General features: G+C 43.7%; 1 protein-coding gene across 3 annotated transcripts in view; it reads right to left on the minus strand.

The window, feature by feature from the left end:
- The window catches only part of MYLK (myosin light chain kinase), a 330,035-nt gene that overhangs the window by 65,661 nt on the left and 247,250 nt on the right, over positions 1 to 17,124 (minus strand). For all 3 annotated transcript variants that reach the window (XM_043996303.1, XM_043996302.1, XM_043996301.1), the window contains exons 19-22: positions 15,506 to 15,556; positions 12,076 to 12,203; positions 7,217 to 7,370; positions 224 to 526 (exon numbers count right to left, since the gene is read on the minus strand). In XM_043996303.1, coding sequence (XP_043852238.1) covers positions 224 to 526; positions 7,217 to 7,370; positions 12,076 to 12,203; positions 15,506 to 15,556 — 636 coding nt within the window. The remainder of the gene's footprint in view (positions 1 to 223; positions 527 to 7,216; positions 7,371 to 12,075; positions 12,204 to 15,505; positions 15,557 to 17,124) is intronic.

Here is a 17,124-nt window from a genome sequence, read left to right on the forward strand (position 1 = left end):
CTAAAAAAAAAAAGAAAAAGAAAAAAAAGATGTCAGTATAAAGGATTTTTTAGCAGTAGATATGCAAAATTAAATTATGAAGTGAAAGCACTGTCACAACCTCAGATCTGTGAGTGTTTCATATGTCGTGAGACCATGCCTTCTCCTTTCTCTGTATTCCCACATCTATACGAAGAGAGCATACCATCCCAAAGTAAAGATGACGACAATGAATGAGACTCACCTTCAGGTTTTTCTCCCACTGTGGTGAGCTCTGACTCTTGGCTGGGTTCACTGGTTCCATATACATTGATTGCCCGCACACGAAACTTGTATTCTCGATCTGGCAGCAAGTTCTGGACACTAAAGGAGGTGCTTTGGCATGTGGTCAATTCTTTCCACTCCTTGTCCACTGAGTCCCAGATCTCCACACTGTAGGACAGCACAGCGCTGCCCCCATCATATGAAGAACCGTACCATGACAGGGTTAGTGATGAGCTCCGAATATCTGAGGCACAGGGGGTGCCCGCTGGGGGGTCTGGCTTATCTGCATACATATAAACATAGGACAAACCAAAACACCTTCAGAATTTCAAGGAGAGTCTAGTTCATTCAGTCTAATGAACTAGAAGACAGTGGGTAGAAACTGTGAAGGGGAAAAACTTTCTAATAATTAGAGCTAACCAGAAATGGAATGAGCTAATCTTGGGAGGTAGTGGGTTCTTCCTTTGCCACCTTATCGGTGGGTTTCAAGTAGAGACTGGATGACCACTTCTCTTAAATAAGTTGTACATTGTTTTCAGGTAGCAGTGAGACTAGGTGGCTTTTTAGGTCCCTCCCTACTCTGAAATTCTGTGATTCTGTAATTCAAAACCACTTGGAATGAAGCCAGACACATAGATACAACAAATGATTACACCTACCCCCCCCCCAGCCCTCAAGACTCCCCTCCCCCCCACACACACATACCCCTAAAGAGTCAGAAATGGAATATGCATCTGTTTGTTCAAAGGGCCTTGCTGTGGCTATGTGTGTGTGTATCACAGGACTTCCAATTCACAAGTAGTGATTTCCTGTGCTAAGTCTAAGTCATAAACACATTTCTCAGAATAGCCTGAGTTTAGACCCTAGCTTTCCCCCTTGACTTGCTATGTGACCTTAACAAGCATCTTTACCTCTCTGGGATCAGGTTCCCATCTCTGTACAACGGAGAGGGTCAGCCTTGTCCATCCCTGGATCTCATGGTGGGTATAAATTAAATAACAAATACTTATGAGCAAACCCTGACAATATGTCACTAGCTCTCCTTCTGGAATTGTGGAAGAAGACAAGGCACTATTTGCTATTCTCAGGGGTCAAGAAGACACATGGTCACGGAACTGAACTAATCCTGCTGAATTCTGATCAAATACAGAAATGCCAACTTAGCCAAGGATGGATTTCTGTTAATGCATGCAATGGCCCATTTAAAAAATTTCAAGTGCTGAATTTCCTACTAAGTTCAATTAGCCTTTCATCTAACCAATGCAAGACACTCCATCTAGTGGCAAAGAAGGCTAACTGCAGGCCACAGGGTAGTTATAGGGAAAAAAAAGACTTTCTAATGGAGATATCTGGAAAGTTCACAGCTATGAAAAATAGGGACTTAAGGGACACTGGGACATAAGAACAGGATGTTGGAGATCCATACATTTTTTGGGGGGCTTTAAGCTGTGACCAGGTTTGCAAGATGCTGGTAATGGTCTGTGTTGTCTAAGCTAAGAGGTCATCACCACATTTCTAAGTTTTGTTTCAAATGTTCCTTTTAATAGAATTTGTTCTTAACTTGATGCAAAACAAGGGTGGATAAAATGCATCTCTTTGTTATAACGGAATAAGCATTGGTTCTTTTTTTTTGTGAGGTATTGGGATTAAGTGACTTGCCCAGGGTCACAAAGCTAGTAAGTGTTAAGTGTCTGAGGACGGACTTGAACTCAGGTCCTCCTGACTCCAGGGCCGGTGCTCTATCCACTGCACCACCTAGCCGCCCCTAAGCACTGGTTCTAAAGTTAGAGGACCTGGGTTCCTATTCTACTTGCAAGACCTTGTGTATATTCCTTAATATCTCTGGGCCTCAGTTTCCTCATCTGAAAAATCTGTGAGTGTGTCATGGCTAAGGGAGGAAGTTGGGGGGTGGTCTTGATAGCCTCTGAGATCCTTTTCAGCTTGAAATATATGGACCTATTCCCTTCTTTGCTGAAGTAGGGTGCTACAGATGTGGAAAATTTTCATACTAGTCATATTTGCTTGATGTATTGATTGGCTTTAATTGCTTTCTCCCTGCCTTTCCCCTTTCCATTTTCTTACATGGGATGGTTCTCTGGGGATGCATGTAAGAAGGGATATGTGTGAAAATGAAAAGTGATTTAAAAACAAAAGGTATAAATTAAAATGTAAATAAAATGTTTTTCCTAGAAAATATTTTAAAATAATTTCTAGTTTGAACTGTGATCTTTGGGTATTCTAGTAAATTAAGAGTCAAATTACAGATGTGACTAGATGCTAACCAATAACTGTATTCTAATTTTGGGGTCCACTCAAAGATACAATAAGTTAAAAAGGGGACCTTGTATTATCTGAGCTTTTGGATTACCCTCAAAGTAGTCTGGCATCTTAGAGACATCGTTAAATTGGATGGGTGAGGAGTTCACTCTATTCTGGAAAAGGGATTGCCACCTTGTCTAAGCAGGGTGTTTCTCCAAACTTCCACTTCAATGTGTGCCCCCACATCTACTATACAGCACACATTACAAATACCACTTGTGCCTCTATTCAAGGTTTCTTTTGTACGTGTCCTTCAGGTGAACTTGGATCTGTGTTCTGATTCAGTCTCAGACACTTGATGTGTGACCTTAGGCAAGTCATTTAACCTCTTTTTGCCTGTCTCAATTTCTTCATTTTTAACATGTGGATAACCACCTACCTTGTTGTTGTGAGGATAAAAAGAGATAATGCTAGTAAAGTGCTTTTGCATACCTCAAAATGCTATATAAATACGAGCTACTACTACTACTACTACTACTACTACTACTACTACTACTACTACTACTACTACTACTACTACTACTACTACTACTACTAGCAGCCACCTGAGGGTAGAATCCATATTTTTGTCAATGATGTGCAAAATACAGACCCAGGAACACATAAAAACATGAAAAGAATCATAGATAGAAATCCTAATAAGGAATATTCCCAAAGCAGTCAGATTTTTCCCATACTTTTTCAGATTTCTCATACATACCCATACAACACATATACATGCTTTCTATGTGCAAGGCATCTGTACATAATGCTATGGATTTGACTTTGGTTCTCCCTTGGCATTGTTGCTGATCATATAGTGTGGGAAGTTAGCATGACGGAGATGGAGGGTCAGAGGATGGGCAGGGTGGAGAAGGAGGAAAGACCTGGTGAAAGAAAGGCTAGTTCCAATCTCTGCAGCTCCTGTGGAATTCTCTCTCATGTACTTTTGTTCATGGGAATACAGTTAATCCAACCATTCTAGCCATATAGCTTTTCCTTTCTCAGGAATGGAATCTTCTGTTCTAATCTAGGGTTACTCCTGACTATATCTTTCTGAATATAATGCTTTCAAGTATGCAAATTGCATTAGAAATATTATCTCCTTGTTTCCTTCTGACTCTGGGAGGTAGGGGCTATTTTCTTCCTCATTTTATAACTGGCTTGTGTTTGAGTAATATGGACATATGAAGTAATAGACACATGCCCTAGGCTTTCCTGTGCTGTTTCCTGTGGGGATTTCTTCTCCCTCTACCCTGCCTCCTTACCTCACGTAGTAAAGAAAGAGATAAGGGGTCTTGCTGAAAATCAAAGAACGTGCTAACAAATTTTTCAATTGCCCTTTAAAAATAGAACGTGCTTTAATTAAGATTCTGCAGGGAAATACTGTGATTTTTATGGTGCAGGGCACTGCTTCCACCAATCAGTTTCCAATAGCCACATTGTTTTTTTGGGGGGGGGGTAGGGGGGGAGCAGGGCAATGAGGGTTAAGTGACTTTCCCAGGGTCACATAGCTACTAAGTGTCAAGTGTCTGAGGCTCAGCTCCTCCTGAATCCAAGGCTGGTGCTTTATCTATTGCGCCACCTAGCTGCCCCCTAGCCCAATGCTTTAGTGGAAGGTCTCCTTGAGATTCTGTGACTGGAAATTCATTTCCCTGGGGCTAATCGGTGGCTGAGCCTTAGTGGGGAAAGGTCAATCTATTTTTTTTTAAAGAAAAAAAAAAGTAAGCTGTAGACTATACAAAAAGAAACAAAGTTTTGATATTTTGGAATAGAAAAGCAATACAAAGTTAACCAAGCTAACAAAGTGTTTCCAAGTCCATGTCCTCCTTGGGTCTTCCTTAATCAATCAACAGGGCCATCTATAAAGAACACACTCATTGCTAGTTTGCAAATAGGTGCTGCTAAAAAGTGTTTGAAAGGTTTGTCTCCAGTAGGTTTACACAATTCCTTTATAATATTGTTTATGTGGTTCATGTCCTTAGCAAATTCTGTTGGTGGAGAATGCATCGATGTTTATGGAAAGGTAAATCTCGGCTCAATTCAAGTCGAGTTATCAGTACATAATTCTGAATTGGTGGGGTCTGAATGAATGAATGAGGCTTCACTGTATAATAAATATGAGTCCCCATTTCGCTGAACCATTCTATTCTTAGCTCCGTGAGGGGGAAGCAGACAGAAAGCACCATTTGCCTCCATTCCATTCCCCTCCGAGGCTATTTAGAAGGGACGGTATTTAACATGCTGCTCTTGCCAGCTGGCTGGCTGCCATGCCGATGGCCTCTGTCAGTGCTGGCCTCACAAAATAAGAAACTAAGCCATAAAAGGCTACAACTGCAGGATGGTTGATGGGGCAGGGGGGAGGGGGAGGAAAGGGGGGGATGGGGGGCAGTGTATGTGGGGGAGGGGGGTGGGGATGTCACAGGAAAAAGCAGTTGAAGTAGCCAGCCCCCAAAATGGTACAGCAGAGAGGTGATAAAATGATGAGTTTAAAGGAACTAACCCTTGGGGGGTGGGGAGGTTCCAGACTCATTCACTCCTACTCTATGCACCTGAAGGAACAGTCCAACTTAACCTCCCCCAAGGAGCAGACAAGTGATCTCTCAGTCTTCATTCCAATGAAGTTAATACCTCGTGCCCCCCAAAGAGAATTTGCATGGGGGAGGAGGGTCATAGACATATTCAGTCTCACCCTTTTTACAGATGGAGAAAATGAAGCCCCAAAGATGTCAAAAGTAAAAGAGAGAATCAGTAGGGGAGAAAGAAAAAGGAAAAGATCTTACTGCCATCCCTCAGCCCTTGACCCTTCACAAAAATAGCCGATTTTTGCTAATGGGACAAGAGATGGAAATGAAGAAGACAGAAGAGGAAAGTAGAGAGGAAGCATGGGAGATATAGAAAGGAAGGAGCAGGGGAGGAAGAATGGAAGAAGGAGATAGAAAATATGATAAGAGAATTAAAGAAAAGAGGAAAAGGAGAAGGAAGGGAGGAGAAAAGAGCAGATTGAAAATAAAACAGAAGGAAGACAAGAGTGAAGAGGCAGCTCCTCAGGGAGGGAGAGAGAAAACATGAATTAAGAGCTAACATGAGGTACTTGAATTCCTTAGGAATCTCCAGGCTTCCTGACTTCTCCCCCATGAGTACTGGAGAAGGTACCTGAACGGAGAAAGTGGCCCAATCTCACTAAAGGTTTATTGTACTCTGTTCAAGGAGTCTGGGGCTGCTCTGGGGCTGGAATTAGCTGTCATGCTATTGCAGCTGATCTTAAATGAGTTCTCTGGTTTCCTGTCTCTACCTTCCAACCTCAATTTCTCTTCAATCTCCTGAGTCACAGCACCCTCTGCTTACTCCAGCCTTCCCCAATCAATAACTTCCTCCCCTTACCATCCACTTAAAAATTGGGAGTCTCAAGGGCAGCTAGGTGGCGCAGTAGATAAAGCACCTGAGTTCAAATCCAGCCTCAGACACCTGACACTAGCTGTGTGATCCTGGGCAAGTCAATTAACCCCTATTGCCCCAGAACCCCCCCCCCAAAAAAAAAACCCCAACATACACACACACACTGGGAGTCTCCATCCCTAATGCCTTTTATTTTAAAGAAACAGTGGAGGGAACAGCTAGGTGGCACAGTGGATAAAACACTGGCCCTGGATTCAGTAGGACCTGAGTTCAATTCTGGCCTCAGACACTTGCCACTTACTAGCTGTGTGACCTTGGGCAAGTCACTTAACCCTCATTGCCCTACCAAAAATCAAAAGAAAAAAACAACCAACCAACCAAACAAAAAGAAACAGTGGAGAGAAAAATAAACAACTGCCCTGTCTGTAGATACATACCACTACCAACTGCTTGGTCTCAGGGGTTTTGAGTCTCATGATTTTTAAAATTCTTTTTTTTCTTTCCCATTTCTTCTTTCTCTGTAGCCTCTATTCTTTCTCTTTGTTCCCTTCTCCCCATTTATCTTCTTCCCATCTCTTGTCCCATTAGCTGAAGTCAGCAGTTTTTTTGTAAGGGGTGGTGGGATTTTTGTAAGGGATGGGAGTAAGAATTTTTTTCCTTTCTTTCTCCCCAACTGATTCTATTATTTGAAGCATTTCTGAGTTTCATTTTTCCAGCCTAATATTTCCTTCTACCACAAGGACACTCTCTGCTTCCACTTGTCCACAAAGTGGCATCTAATATGCTGGGAGCCGGGAGACTTGTTTCCTAGTCCTCGCTTTGAGTTCTGATCACATTAATCCCTGCAGAACCTGAGCACTGCTCTGGGAGCCAGTTATACAAGCCTTGCTCTCTCTCCTTCGCCCTCTCTCTCTGTCTCTGTCTCTCTCTGTTTGTGTGTGTATATGCACAGCTATGTGCAGGAAGGTAATGAGTAGAGGTGGGAATCAGATCTGAATCTTTCAGAGCTGAGAACAGATGGAGAAGTCACATGTACATAAGCATAGTAGATACGCCTACAAACCCATCCAAACACTGGCACACACATTCAAGCAGACACATTCATAACCACACAGGCACAGCCAGGCAAAGAGGCCAACTGTGTGAGTGTCTGTTCATCTCAATGGATGGTGCTGGGGGTTTTCCCTTCCTCCATCTCTCCAATTCCCTTATCAGAGCCTACCTTCTTCTCCCCCACCCCCAACCTTCCTCATGACCTTTGGCCCTGCCCACTCACCCACAACAGTGACATTGACTTGTGCCTGCTTGGTGCCCAGCTTGTTCTCCACCAGCAGTGTATAGCAGCCACAGTGCTCCTGCCGGGTGGCGAGGATCGTCAGCTTGCTGCCGTTCTCATTGCTCTCGATCTTGATGTGCTCACTCTCTTGGATCTGGGGGAGCAAATGGGACAGTTAGCATAGCCAGAGTGAAAAAAGAGCACCCCCTCGGAACCTGTCCCCTTCCCTGCAACCTAGAACAAAGTGAGATTCTCCCCTACTCCTGGCTACGGAGGGCCTATGGTGGATCTGTGACTGCCACAATTCCCTCTAGAGGCAATCAGTCAACAAGGGGATCGCTTGGAACTCCCAAGGATGTCCTTTCCCTCCTTCCACATCTCCACCTTCCTAATACTCAGGTTCATTTCCTCTTCCCTACTTGATTCCTATACCCAGTACTAGCCCTGCTCTCCATGACCTAGTGACACCTACAATATCTTGGTAATAGAGCAAGGAAAGGCTCTGGAGAAAGAGCCCCTAGATTTCTGCAATATACATAGATACTTGCAGACTCACACAAAAAAGCAGACATGAGTCTCTGCCATACATGTGGGTCGTGTTCCAAAACGTTGTTAGGTCTGTGGCTTGGAACAGGAGACACATTTTCTCACAGAAATAAGCTTACTCGCAGCAATTAAATCCCAAGGTCAATCCACAAAAGCCCATTTAACCTGTAACTTGGCTGAACTGTAGAACTATTGTCTATAATAACAGCACTCATCTCAGCTATTTGATAGGTTGAGTATTGTTTTGTGAGCCAGCTTAGAAAGCTACCTCCAAACCATCTCTAGTACCCATCTTCTTCCTTCAACTAATACAACCTCCAGGAGGGGCTGAGGTCACAAACCTAGCTCAGGTCCTAATCGTCTCTCACTTGGATTTTTGCAACCATCTCTCTCTCTCTCTCTCTCTCTCTCTCTCTCTCTCTCTCTCTCTCTCTCTTTTATTTTTGGTGAGGCAATTGGGGTTAAGTGACTTGCCCAAGGTCACACATCTAGTAAGTGTCAAGTGTCTGAGGCCAGATTTGAACTCAGGTCCTCCTGAATCCAGGGCCAGTGCTTTATCCACTGCACCACCTAGCTGCCCATCAACCATCTCTTAATTGACCTCTCTGCTTCCAGTCACTGCTGTCCTCCCTTCATTCTAACTCCTACACAACTGCCAAAAGCATCTTCCTAAGGCCAAAGTCTGATTACATCATCCCTCCACTCAAAAAACCACCAGCGGTTCCTGATTGCAGGGGTTCCTGACTTCTTCTGTAGCCTGGGCCCCGTTGGCAGCCAGGTGAACCCTATGGACACCTTCTCAGATGGTGATGGAGACAAATTCTACTGAACTACAGTTATCAAAATATTAAATGAACAAACAAGTTCACAGATGCCATTTTAATAACTGGCTTAAACCCAAGATAAAACCCAAAGTCCTCTTCCTAACGCTTTAAGAGTCTGCTCCACAATCTGGCTCCACATGACCTTTCCTGATTTCTTTCATTTTACATTTACTCACCTTCCTGCCCTCTCTGTTCCAGCTGAACTGGGCTATCAGTTGTACTCTAAACTCTGAATTCCAGCTTCCAACTCTACATTGGAAAATAGCCCACCCCCAGCTGGAATGGATTCCCCACTCAACTCAGCTTTTCAGTCCTTTTTCTTCCATCAAAGTTCAGCTCAAGTGCCCACCTCCTCTTCCTCATTTATTTCATTCTTTCTCTCTAAATTTCTTTTTTTAATTATAAAAGTATTTTATTATTTTCCAGTTACATGTAGAGATAGTTTTCAACATTTGGTTTTATAAGATTTCTAGTTTCAAATTTTTCTCCCTCCCTCCCCTCCCTAAGACAGCAAATAATCTGATATAGGTTATATATGTACAATCACATTAAACATATTTATGCATTAGTCATATTATAAAAGAATCAGAGCAAAAAGGAAAAACCTCAAAAAAGAAAAACAACAGCACCAAACACAAAAGAAATTCTCTCAGTTTCTCTCCCTCACTTCCCTTCTCTCTCTCTATCTCTGTTGCTCTGTATCTCTCTCCCTACCCCTTCATTTTCTCAATTTCTCTCCCTCCCTACCCTACCTCTCTCCTCTCTCATTTTTCTCTCGCAATATATTTCCCTCCCCACTTGTCTGTCCCCTATTTCCTTCCTCATTCTCTCCCTCACTTCCCTGCTCTCTCCCTCTCTCCTCTCATCCTCTCTCCCAATTTCTTTCCCTCCTTACTTCCTCTCTTCCTCCCTCCCTCACTTCCATGCTCTCTCTCCCTCTTTCTTCTCATTCTCTTTTTTCTAACTTCTTTCCCTCCTCACCTTCTCTCCTTCCCTCCCTCACTTCCATGCACGCTCTCTCTCACTTGCTCTCTCACTTTCCACCCTCTATCTCCCTCACTTCCTCTCATTCTCTTTTTTGCTCCCAATTTCTTTCTCATTCCACTTCCCTCCTCTCTCTCTCCCTCCCTCCTTCACTGCCTTACTTCCTCCCCCCCCCCTTTTTTCAGCCAGGCAATGGGTGTTAAGTGACTTGCCCAGGGTCACACAGCTAGTAAGTGTTAAGTGTCTGAGGCCGGATTTGAACTCAGGTCCTCCTGAATCCAGGGCTGGTGCTTTGTCCACTAAGCCATCTAGCTGCTCCCTCCCTTCTAGCTGCCCCCCCCTTTTTTTTGGCCACCCTCCCTCTCTTGTTATATTCTATGTATTGGATTCCTCCTCCCCATCTGTTGTAGAGCAGAGGCCTCAAATGCCTGAGTTCCTAGAACCAGATAAATATGAAATTGGGAAATGTTTAACTACACGAATGAAAATACAACACAACAAAGATAGTGTTAATTTGTGGTTTTCTAAATAAATAGCCACCAGCAGGAAACTGTCTCTATGTAAGTATGACGCCCTTACTGCAGAGGCTAAGTTTGTTGAGGGTAGGCCCTGTTTCATTTTTCTCTTTGTCTTTGTATGTTTCACATCCTATTCAGCATCCACTCTGCTTCCACGAACACATCCCCAGTTCTACTTTCCACTTCTTGTTCTGGGAAGTATAATCCAACCAAAAACCCCACTGCTTTTTGAACATAGCTCTGACTTCCCAGAACAAAACATACGTCCCTAGCCGCCACAATCACCTGTTGTTTTTTTTTAAAGACTAGATGTTCTTATATTTCTGAGACTAGATGTGCAACAGCTACTCACTGGATGATCCCACCGTTGAATGGCACAGGAGCTTTCTGACCTGGGCTAGTTTACCGCTATTTAGACAGCCTGGTGGTCTCCCACTCTCTGACACTCACTGTATTGATGCTAGATTTGGTGTGGATACCCACTGCAGCTCAGATCTCCTGAGCTTAAGAAATCCCAGCCTCAACTTCCTCTGGAGTGGGGGATAACAAGCATGTACTATCATGTCCTGATTACTATTGCTTTCATATTTGTACTCCAAGAGCTTGGCACATAGTAAGTAAGTACTTAATAAATGCCTTTCATTTACTCAGCCATTTGTATCCCCATCATAAGCACAGCCTTGCATATACTAGGCATTTAATAACTATAAAACTGGATCGAACCGTCAATTCTAATATGGTTTCTATGGGAAAATATGTCCCATGGCTCTTGGTGAGAAGGGAATATGGTGTCTCAGGAAATACTCTTAACTCTGCCCCTGACTGGATGTTAGTAAGTACATAAAATGATGAGTTGGATGTTTGTATATTTAGGAGTGCCCACATATACACAGTTTAAAACAGGCATTAACATTTGTGGTGGTGGGGTAGGAGACACCTTCCCATGGAGCCAGCTGGGTGAATGCCCGTCTTCTGCCAAGCTACAGGCTAAAACCCAGGCCAACAACATTCTGCTGGGATAGGCCTTCATCATCAGGTATGTTGGGGATCCCAGAAGTCCAGCTTGTCTAGAGCACCCTAGAATGACTCCCGGACCTTACATTGCTATAGAGATGTTATTTTCCATGCTCTCCTTCCCATTGTTACCTAATTTTATTGTATCCTTACACTAGCCGTATGAAATAAGTGTGAGGTTGGGATAATTTTTCCTTCTATATACACGGAGAATCGGGAACTTGTGGAAAAGCGTTGACTTATCTACAGTTACACTACAGTTTTAGGATAGCAGAAAGGATGGGAAAAGTAGGTATCCTAATACTAACACACATAATATTGTAAAATCTTTAACTACAATTGGGTATTACTCCCCTACTAGACTATGAACTCCATGAGGGCAGGGGCCACCTCCTTTCTAAATTTTGTATTTCCCTCAGCACCTGGTATGGTGTGCTGTATACAGTAAGTGATTAACAGATGTGTGTGGTTGTTGTTGGTCATTTAATTCACCTGGACTCTGGACAGAACCAAAAACAGATCAGCAGTTGGATCACTCTCATTTGTAAACACTGAGAAGGAAAAGGGTTCCTATACCTCCTTTGGATTCCCATGGCTCTGTGATTCCCCATGAAAGCCACTCAAAATATATGGTGCTGGGCAGATAGGTGGCGCAGTGGATAGAGCACTGGCCCTGGAGTCAGGAGTACCTGAGTTCAAATCCAGCCTCAGACACTTAACACTTACTAGCTGTGTGACCCTGGGCAAGTCACTTAATCCCAATTGCCTCACTAAAAAAAAAAAACAAAAACTCCAAAATATATGGTGTTCTCCCCAATTTGTAAATACCTCTCAGTAGGAAAAGCTTTCCTATGCCTCCTTTGGGTCCCCATTAAAAGATAACCCCCTTTCCCCGCTCCCTCCCCACATCTATACCCACTTCCTGGTCAGGAACTTATCCTGACCCCTCAGTTTCTCTACCCTTGAAGATTACCTGCTTTCGGAACTTCATCCAGGTGCAAGTGATGGGCTGTGTGCCTGCAACTTTACAGAATAACTCCACAGACTCGCCAGCTCGAACCTTCTTATCCTCTGGGAACTGGGTGATCTGGGGGGGAAGAGCTGGAAGGCAAGAGAGAAAGTGAATCACAGATATAAAGAGATCAAGAAGAAGTCAGCTAGGCAGAGAGATGATAGATAGATAGATAGATAGATAGATAGATAGATAGATAGATAGACAGACAGACAGATAGATGATAGACACAGACAGAGAGACAGACTGACAGACAGACAGACAGACAGACACACACACACACAGACACACACACACAGACACCTCTCTGAAGAACAGGTGAACCTCTCCCCACCACATACTGGTTCTCTGATATATGGTGCATTGAGCTGTATTTGATGTGGCGTGGGATGAACTACTTGTGGTCATAGACTGTGTTAGTCTGGCTCCTCCTTCTCCATTCCCACACTTCAGGGAAAGAACTACAAACTCAGGCTTATCTTGAGGGCTATGACTCGAGCCCCCTTCCTTGATAAACCCCACTCAGCTGTGGTCACACTCTTACACATGTAACGATTGGAATGACGCCACTTGCTGGAGACTTACTGTAGAAGAGTTCTGCCCATGAAGTGAAGGTCTTTGAGGGCAAGACCAGGAGTCTTTTCTTTGGCGTCAGGAAGTGACGCGGGCTAGTGGGAGGAGGAAGGAAGAGACTGGCGCTCAGTCTCACTCTCTTTCCTCTGGACTCTGGTGGAGAGCGGAGCTAGAAATGTGCTCTCCCTTTAATAGATAGGAATCTAGGCCTTTCTCTCTCTCTTTACCAAATTCTTATTCTCCTTAATAAATGCTTAAAAGCCTAACTCTTGCTAAAGCTTATAATTTATTGGCGACCACTCATAAGATATTTTAGACAGTTTAGCTGGAATTTTAGCCCTTAACACACAGCATCCCCTCCGTATTCATGTGGAAGGATATCTTCCATTTATTGTATTGCAATGTAATCAAGTTCAACCCGAACTGGTTAAACACCCATTATGCATAAGACAAAGGGAAGCTTGCTGAATCAGATGGAGTTACCTGATTCTGACATGTACTACCCCTGTGATTATGGCCAAGTCACCAATATCACTCTCTCCTTCAGAGCCATCTGGGTCCAGTGGCAAGATATACATCAGGATGACTGGAAATGGCCTTGGGTGTTTAAGCCAAGTAAGTATCTGGGGGTGAGATTGGAACTCACATCCTCCTGACTCTAGGGCCAGTGCTTTATCCACTGTACCACCAAGCTGCCCATCAGAGGGAGGGAATAAAATGGACAAAATCCATGTGCCTGTTACTTGTTTCCCAGGAATATGTTCTCTGCTCTTAGGGAGCCTTTAGTCATATGAGGGAGGCAAAACCAATCCCATATGAAAAGGAGAGAGGCCTTGCAAAATGAATACATTGTGAATTGCATGTGAATATTTCAGAGGAAGTAGAGTATGGTGAAAGTTGAACAGTAAGAGACAAATTTCTCAGAAAATCACAGAATTTGAGAGTTGAGAGGGCCTTCATTGGCCAGAGAGCAACCCTTAAATGAAAGGAACCCCCATTAAAACATGGCCAACAAGAAGTCATCCAGCCTCTGCTTGAAGTCCCCTAAGGAAGAAGACTCCATCACCCAGGGCAGCTTCCATCCACTGCTCCTGGTTTCTGTCCTCTCTCTAATCTCTCTTTCACAGTCCAGCACTTCAGATTCTTTTTCCCCCCGTTTTTGTGGGGCAATGAGGGTTAAGTGACTTGCCCAGGGTCACACAGCTAGTAAGCATCAAGTGTCTGAGGCCAGATTTGAACTCGGGTCCTCCTGAATCCGGAGCCAGTGCTTTATCCACTGTGCCACCTAGCTGCCCCCCCACCTCAGGCCATTAATATTCTTAAAAACAGCTATCATGGTTGCCTTCAATCTTCTCTTCTTCAGGCTAAACACCCACAGTTCCTTCTCCCTGTCTTCATATGACAAAGACTGAATGCCTTTTCCTTCCTGGTTTTGCTTGCCTGGATACACTCCAGCTTATCAATACTGAACACAATATTCCAGATGAGGTATGAGGAAGGCTATAGAATAACCTTTTTTATTCCTAGAAGCTATGTCCCTCTTAATGCAATTCAATTTTCAGTAAGGCTTTGGAGATGGGAAATGGCAGCCCACAGTACTGTACAGTGTTCTGGGCATAGTGTGTACTCATAATGTTGATGTTCTCATAATCTTTCATCAACAATTCATTAAGCCCCTACTATGTGCTATGTACTAAGCCCTGGAGGTACAAGGCCTTAAGTAAAAATCCTGCCCTCAAGGACCTTGCATTCTGTTGAAGGAGACAACACATACTTATGTAAATATATACTATATAAACAGGAAAAAAAAAGTAAGGTAATGTAGGTGCTGGGGGCGGGGGGAAGTACTAACAGTTGAGGGGCAGCTAGGTGGTACAGTGGATAGAGTGCCAGGTCTGAAGTCAGGAAGATCTGAGTTCAAATCTGGTCTCAGCCCCTTACTAGCTGTTTGACCCTGAGTAAGTCACTTCACCCAGTTTGTCTCATCTGTAAAATGAGCTGGAGAAGGAAATGGCAAACTACTGCAGGATCTTTGCCAACAAAATTCCAAATAGAGTCACAAAGAGTAGATCATGACTGAAATTACTCAACTACAACAACATTAGCAGTTAGGGACATTAGAAAAAGTTTCATGTAGAAAGCGACACTTAAGTTTTGAAGAAACCAAGAGATTCTAATAAGCAGAGGTGAGGAGAGAGTACATACAGGCATGGAGTTCAGCCAGTACAAAGGTAGAGAGAAGGGAGTTCAAGTGTGATCAGTTTGTCATGAGGAAAGGGGATCAATAAGATAGGAAAAGCAGTCTGGGGCCAAGTTGTAGAGAGTTTTAAATGCCCAAGAGAGGAGTTTATATTTCATCCTAAGGGAACAGGGAGCAACTGGAGTTTGTAGAGTAGGGGAGTGACAGTCATACCTGAGCTATGGGAAGATCACTTTGGAAGGAAGTAGAGGATAGACTGGAGAGGGGGAACACTTAAGGCAGGAAATATCAGGCCATCGTAATAACTGTGATAAGGACCTGTTAAGTGAGTAGAGAGAAGGTTGCTGAGAGGAGCTGTGAAGGTGGAAATGACAGAATTGGCAACTCATTTGGCCTACCAGGTGAGGATGAATGAGAAAAGTAAGAGAGGCTTGGAGAAAAGAATGATCAAGCTAGCATGAAGGAGTCTGGACCAAGAAGGTATGAGAGATGAAGGATAAAGACAAATATCTTGATTCATAGAGTCCCTGGGGACCAGTATGGCAACAAGCCAAGGGAAATACTGATTCCCCCCAACAGGTGACCCCTTGTCACAGGATGCCACCAGCAATTAATTACCTGCCTTCGGGGGCGTCTTGGGGGCAGGTTTCTTTTTCACTGTTGCATCACCTGAAAAACAGAGAAGATTAATTACTTATGGTATTTCTTGGTATCCCAAGAAAATTGCTGCATCTTGGGAAAACACACTAACATCCACTGTATCTTCACAAGTCCCTACCACTCCCAACCCCACCTTGGATCCATTCCCTAGAGTCCGGCTTCAGATACAATATCCTTCTCATTGTTGCCCCAGATAGTATAACTTCCATATCAAATATTAGAACTCAGGGAACAGAGGCAGTGAGCTCTGGAGCCTGAGGTCTCGGGATAAAGAAGACACAATGGTCACTTAATAAGAGTTATCTACACCCTGGTTAAAGACACAATTGTAAACTTACCAACCATCTTCCCTTCCCCTCCTAACCCCTCAAAGGACTGGAAAATGAAAACGACGTTAGAAAATTGCCTTTTGTGTGGGCCAAAGGATCTTAGCTTTTGTCCTGGCCAGGGAACCCTAGCGGGATGCTTTCATTTTCATTTCAGAGCCCTCGATTCTGATGGCTTGTAAAAAAAGGGATGCTGGACAAAAAACCAGGGCTGTGATGTGAAAGAAGTACCCAATATAGTAAACAGGATATCTTGGATTTGAATCCTAATATTGCCCATGAGGCTCAGAAGTCTCGTTTAAGGAAGGAAATGTGGTACAATGGCAAACAAGTTGGATTTGAAATTGGAGGATGGGAGTTTTAATCATTGCTCTAGCATTTCCTATCTGTGTGACCTTAACCAAGTCACTTAACTTCTCTGGTCTTCAGTTCCTAATGTATAAAATGAGGGAGGTGGACAAGATGACTTCCAATGTTGTGTCTCAGTTGTAAATCTTTGATCATTATGCAAACATTACTGTTTAGCACAGTGTCTGCCATATAGTTGGCCCTTCCTTCCTTCCCAATATCTAATTCCAGATTGGACTCTTTCAGCCACAGCTAACCTCAATTAACCCATCAGCCAACCAACCAAATAACCAAAGAGTCGTCTAATTACTGAGCACCTACTATCAGCATAACTAGGGGCAGCTAGGTGGCACAGTGGATAGAGCACTGGCCCTGAAGTTGGCAGGACCTGAGTTCAGATCTCATCTCAGATACTAGCTGTGTGACCCTGGGCAAGCCACTTAAACCCAACTGCCTTAAACATCCAAGGCCATTTTCAGTCATCCTGATGTATATCTTGCCACTGGACCCAGATGGCTCTGGAGGAGAGAATGAGATTGGTGACCTTGCACAGCCTCCCTCACTTTAATCCAATCCACTGCAAGTCATGACATCACCTGGACGTCACGGACCTCTTCCAGATCAAAGGTCAAACAACAACAATCAGCATAACTTGATTCCTCATTTTCTCTCACCTTCACATGTCCAATCAGTTGTCAACTCCTATGGTTTCTACTTTTGTTATATCTCTTGTATGTGCCCCCTTTTCTCTTCTCACACCACCACCCATCTGGTGCAAGCCCCATCAACTCCTGCTCCAGGTTACTGCAATAGCCTGGCCTCCTGGTTGGTATTCCTGCCACAACTCTCTTCCCACTCCAATTTATCCTCCTCACAGCTGTCGAATTGATCTCCCGAAAGCAC

Source organism: Dromiciops gliroides, chromosome 3 (assembly GCF_019393635.1).
Source record: "Dromiciops gliroides isolate mDroGli1 chromosome 3, mDroGli1.pri, whole genome shotgun sequence".
NCBI classification, from domain to species: domain Eukaryota; kingdom Metazoa; phylum Chordata; class Mammalia; order Microbiotheria; family Microbiotheriidae; genus Dromiciops; species Dromiciops gliroides.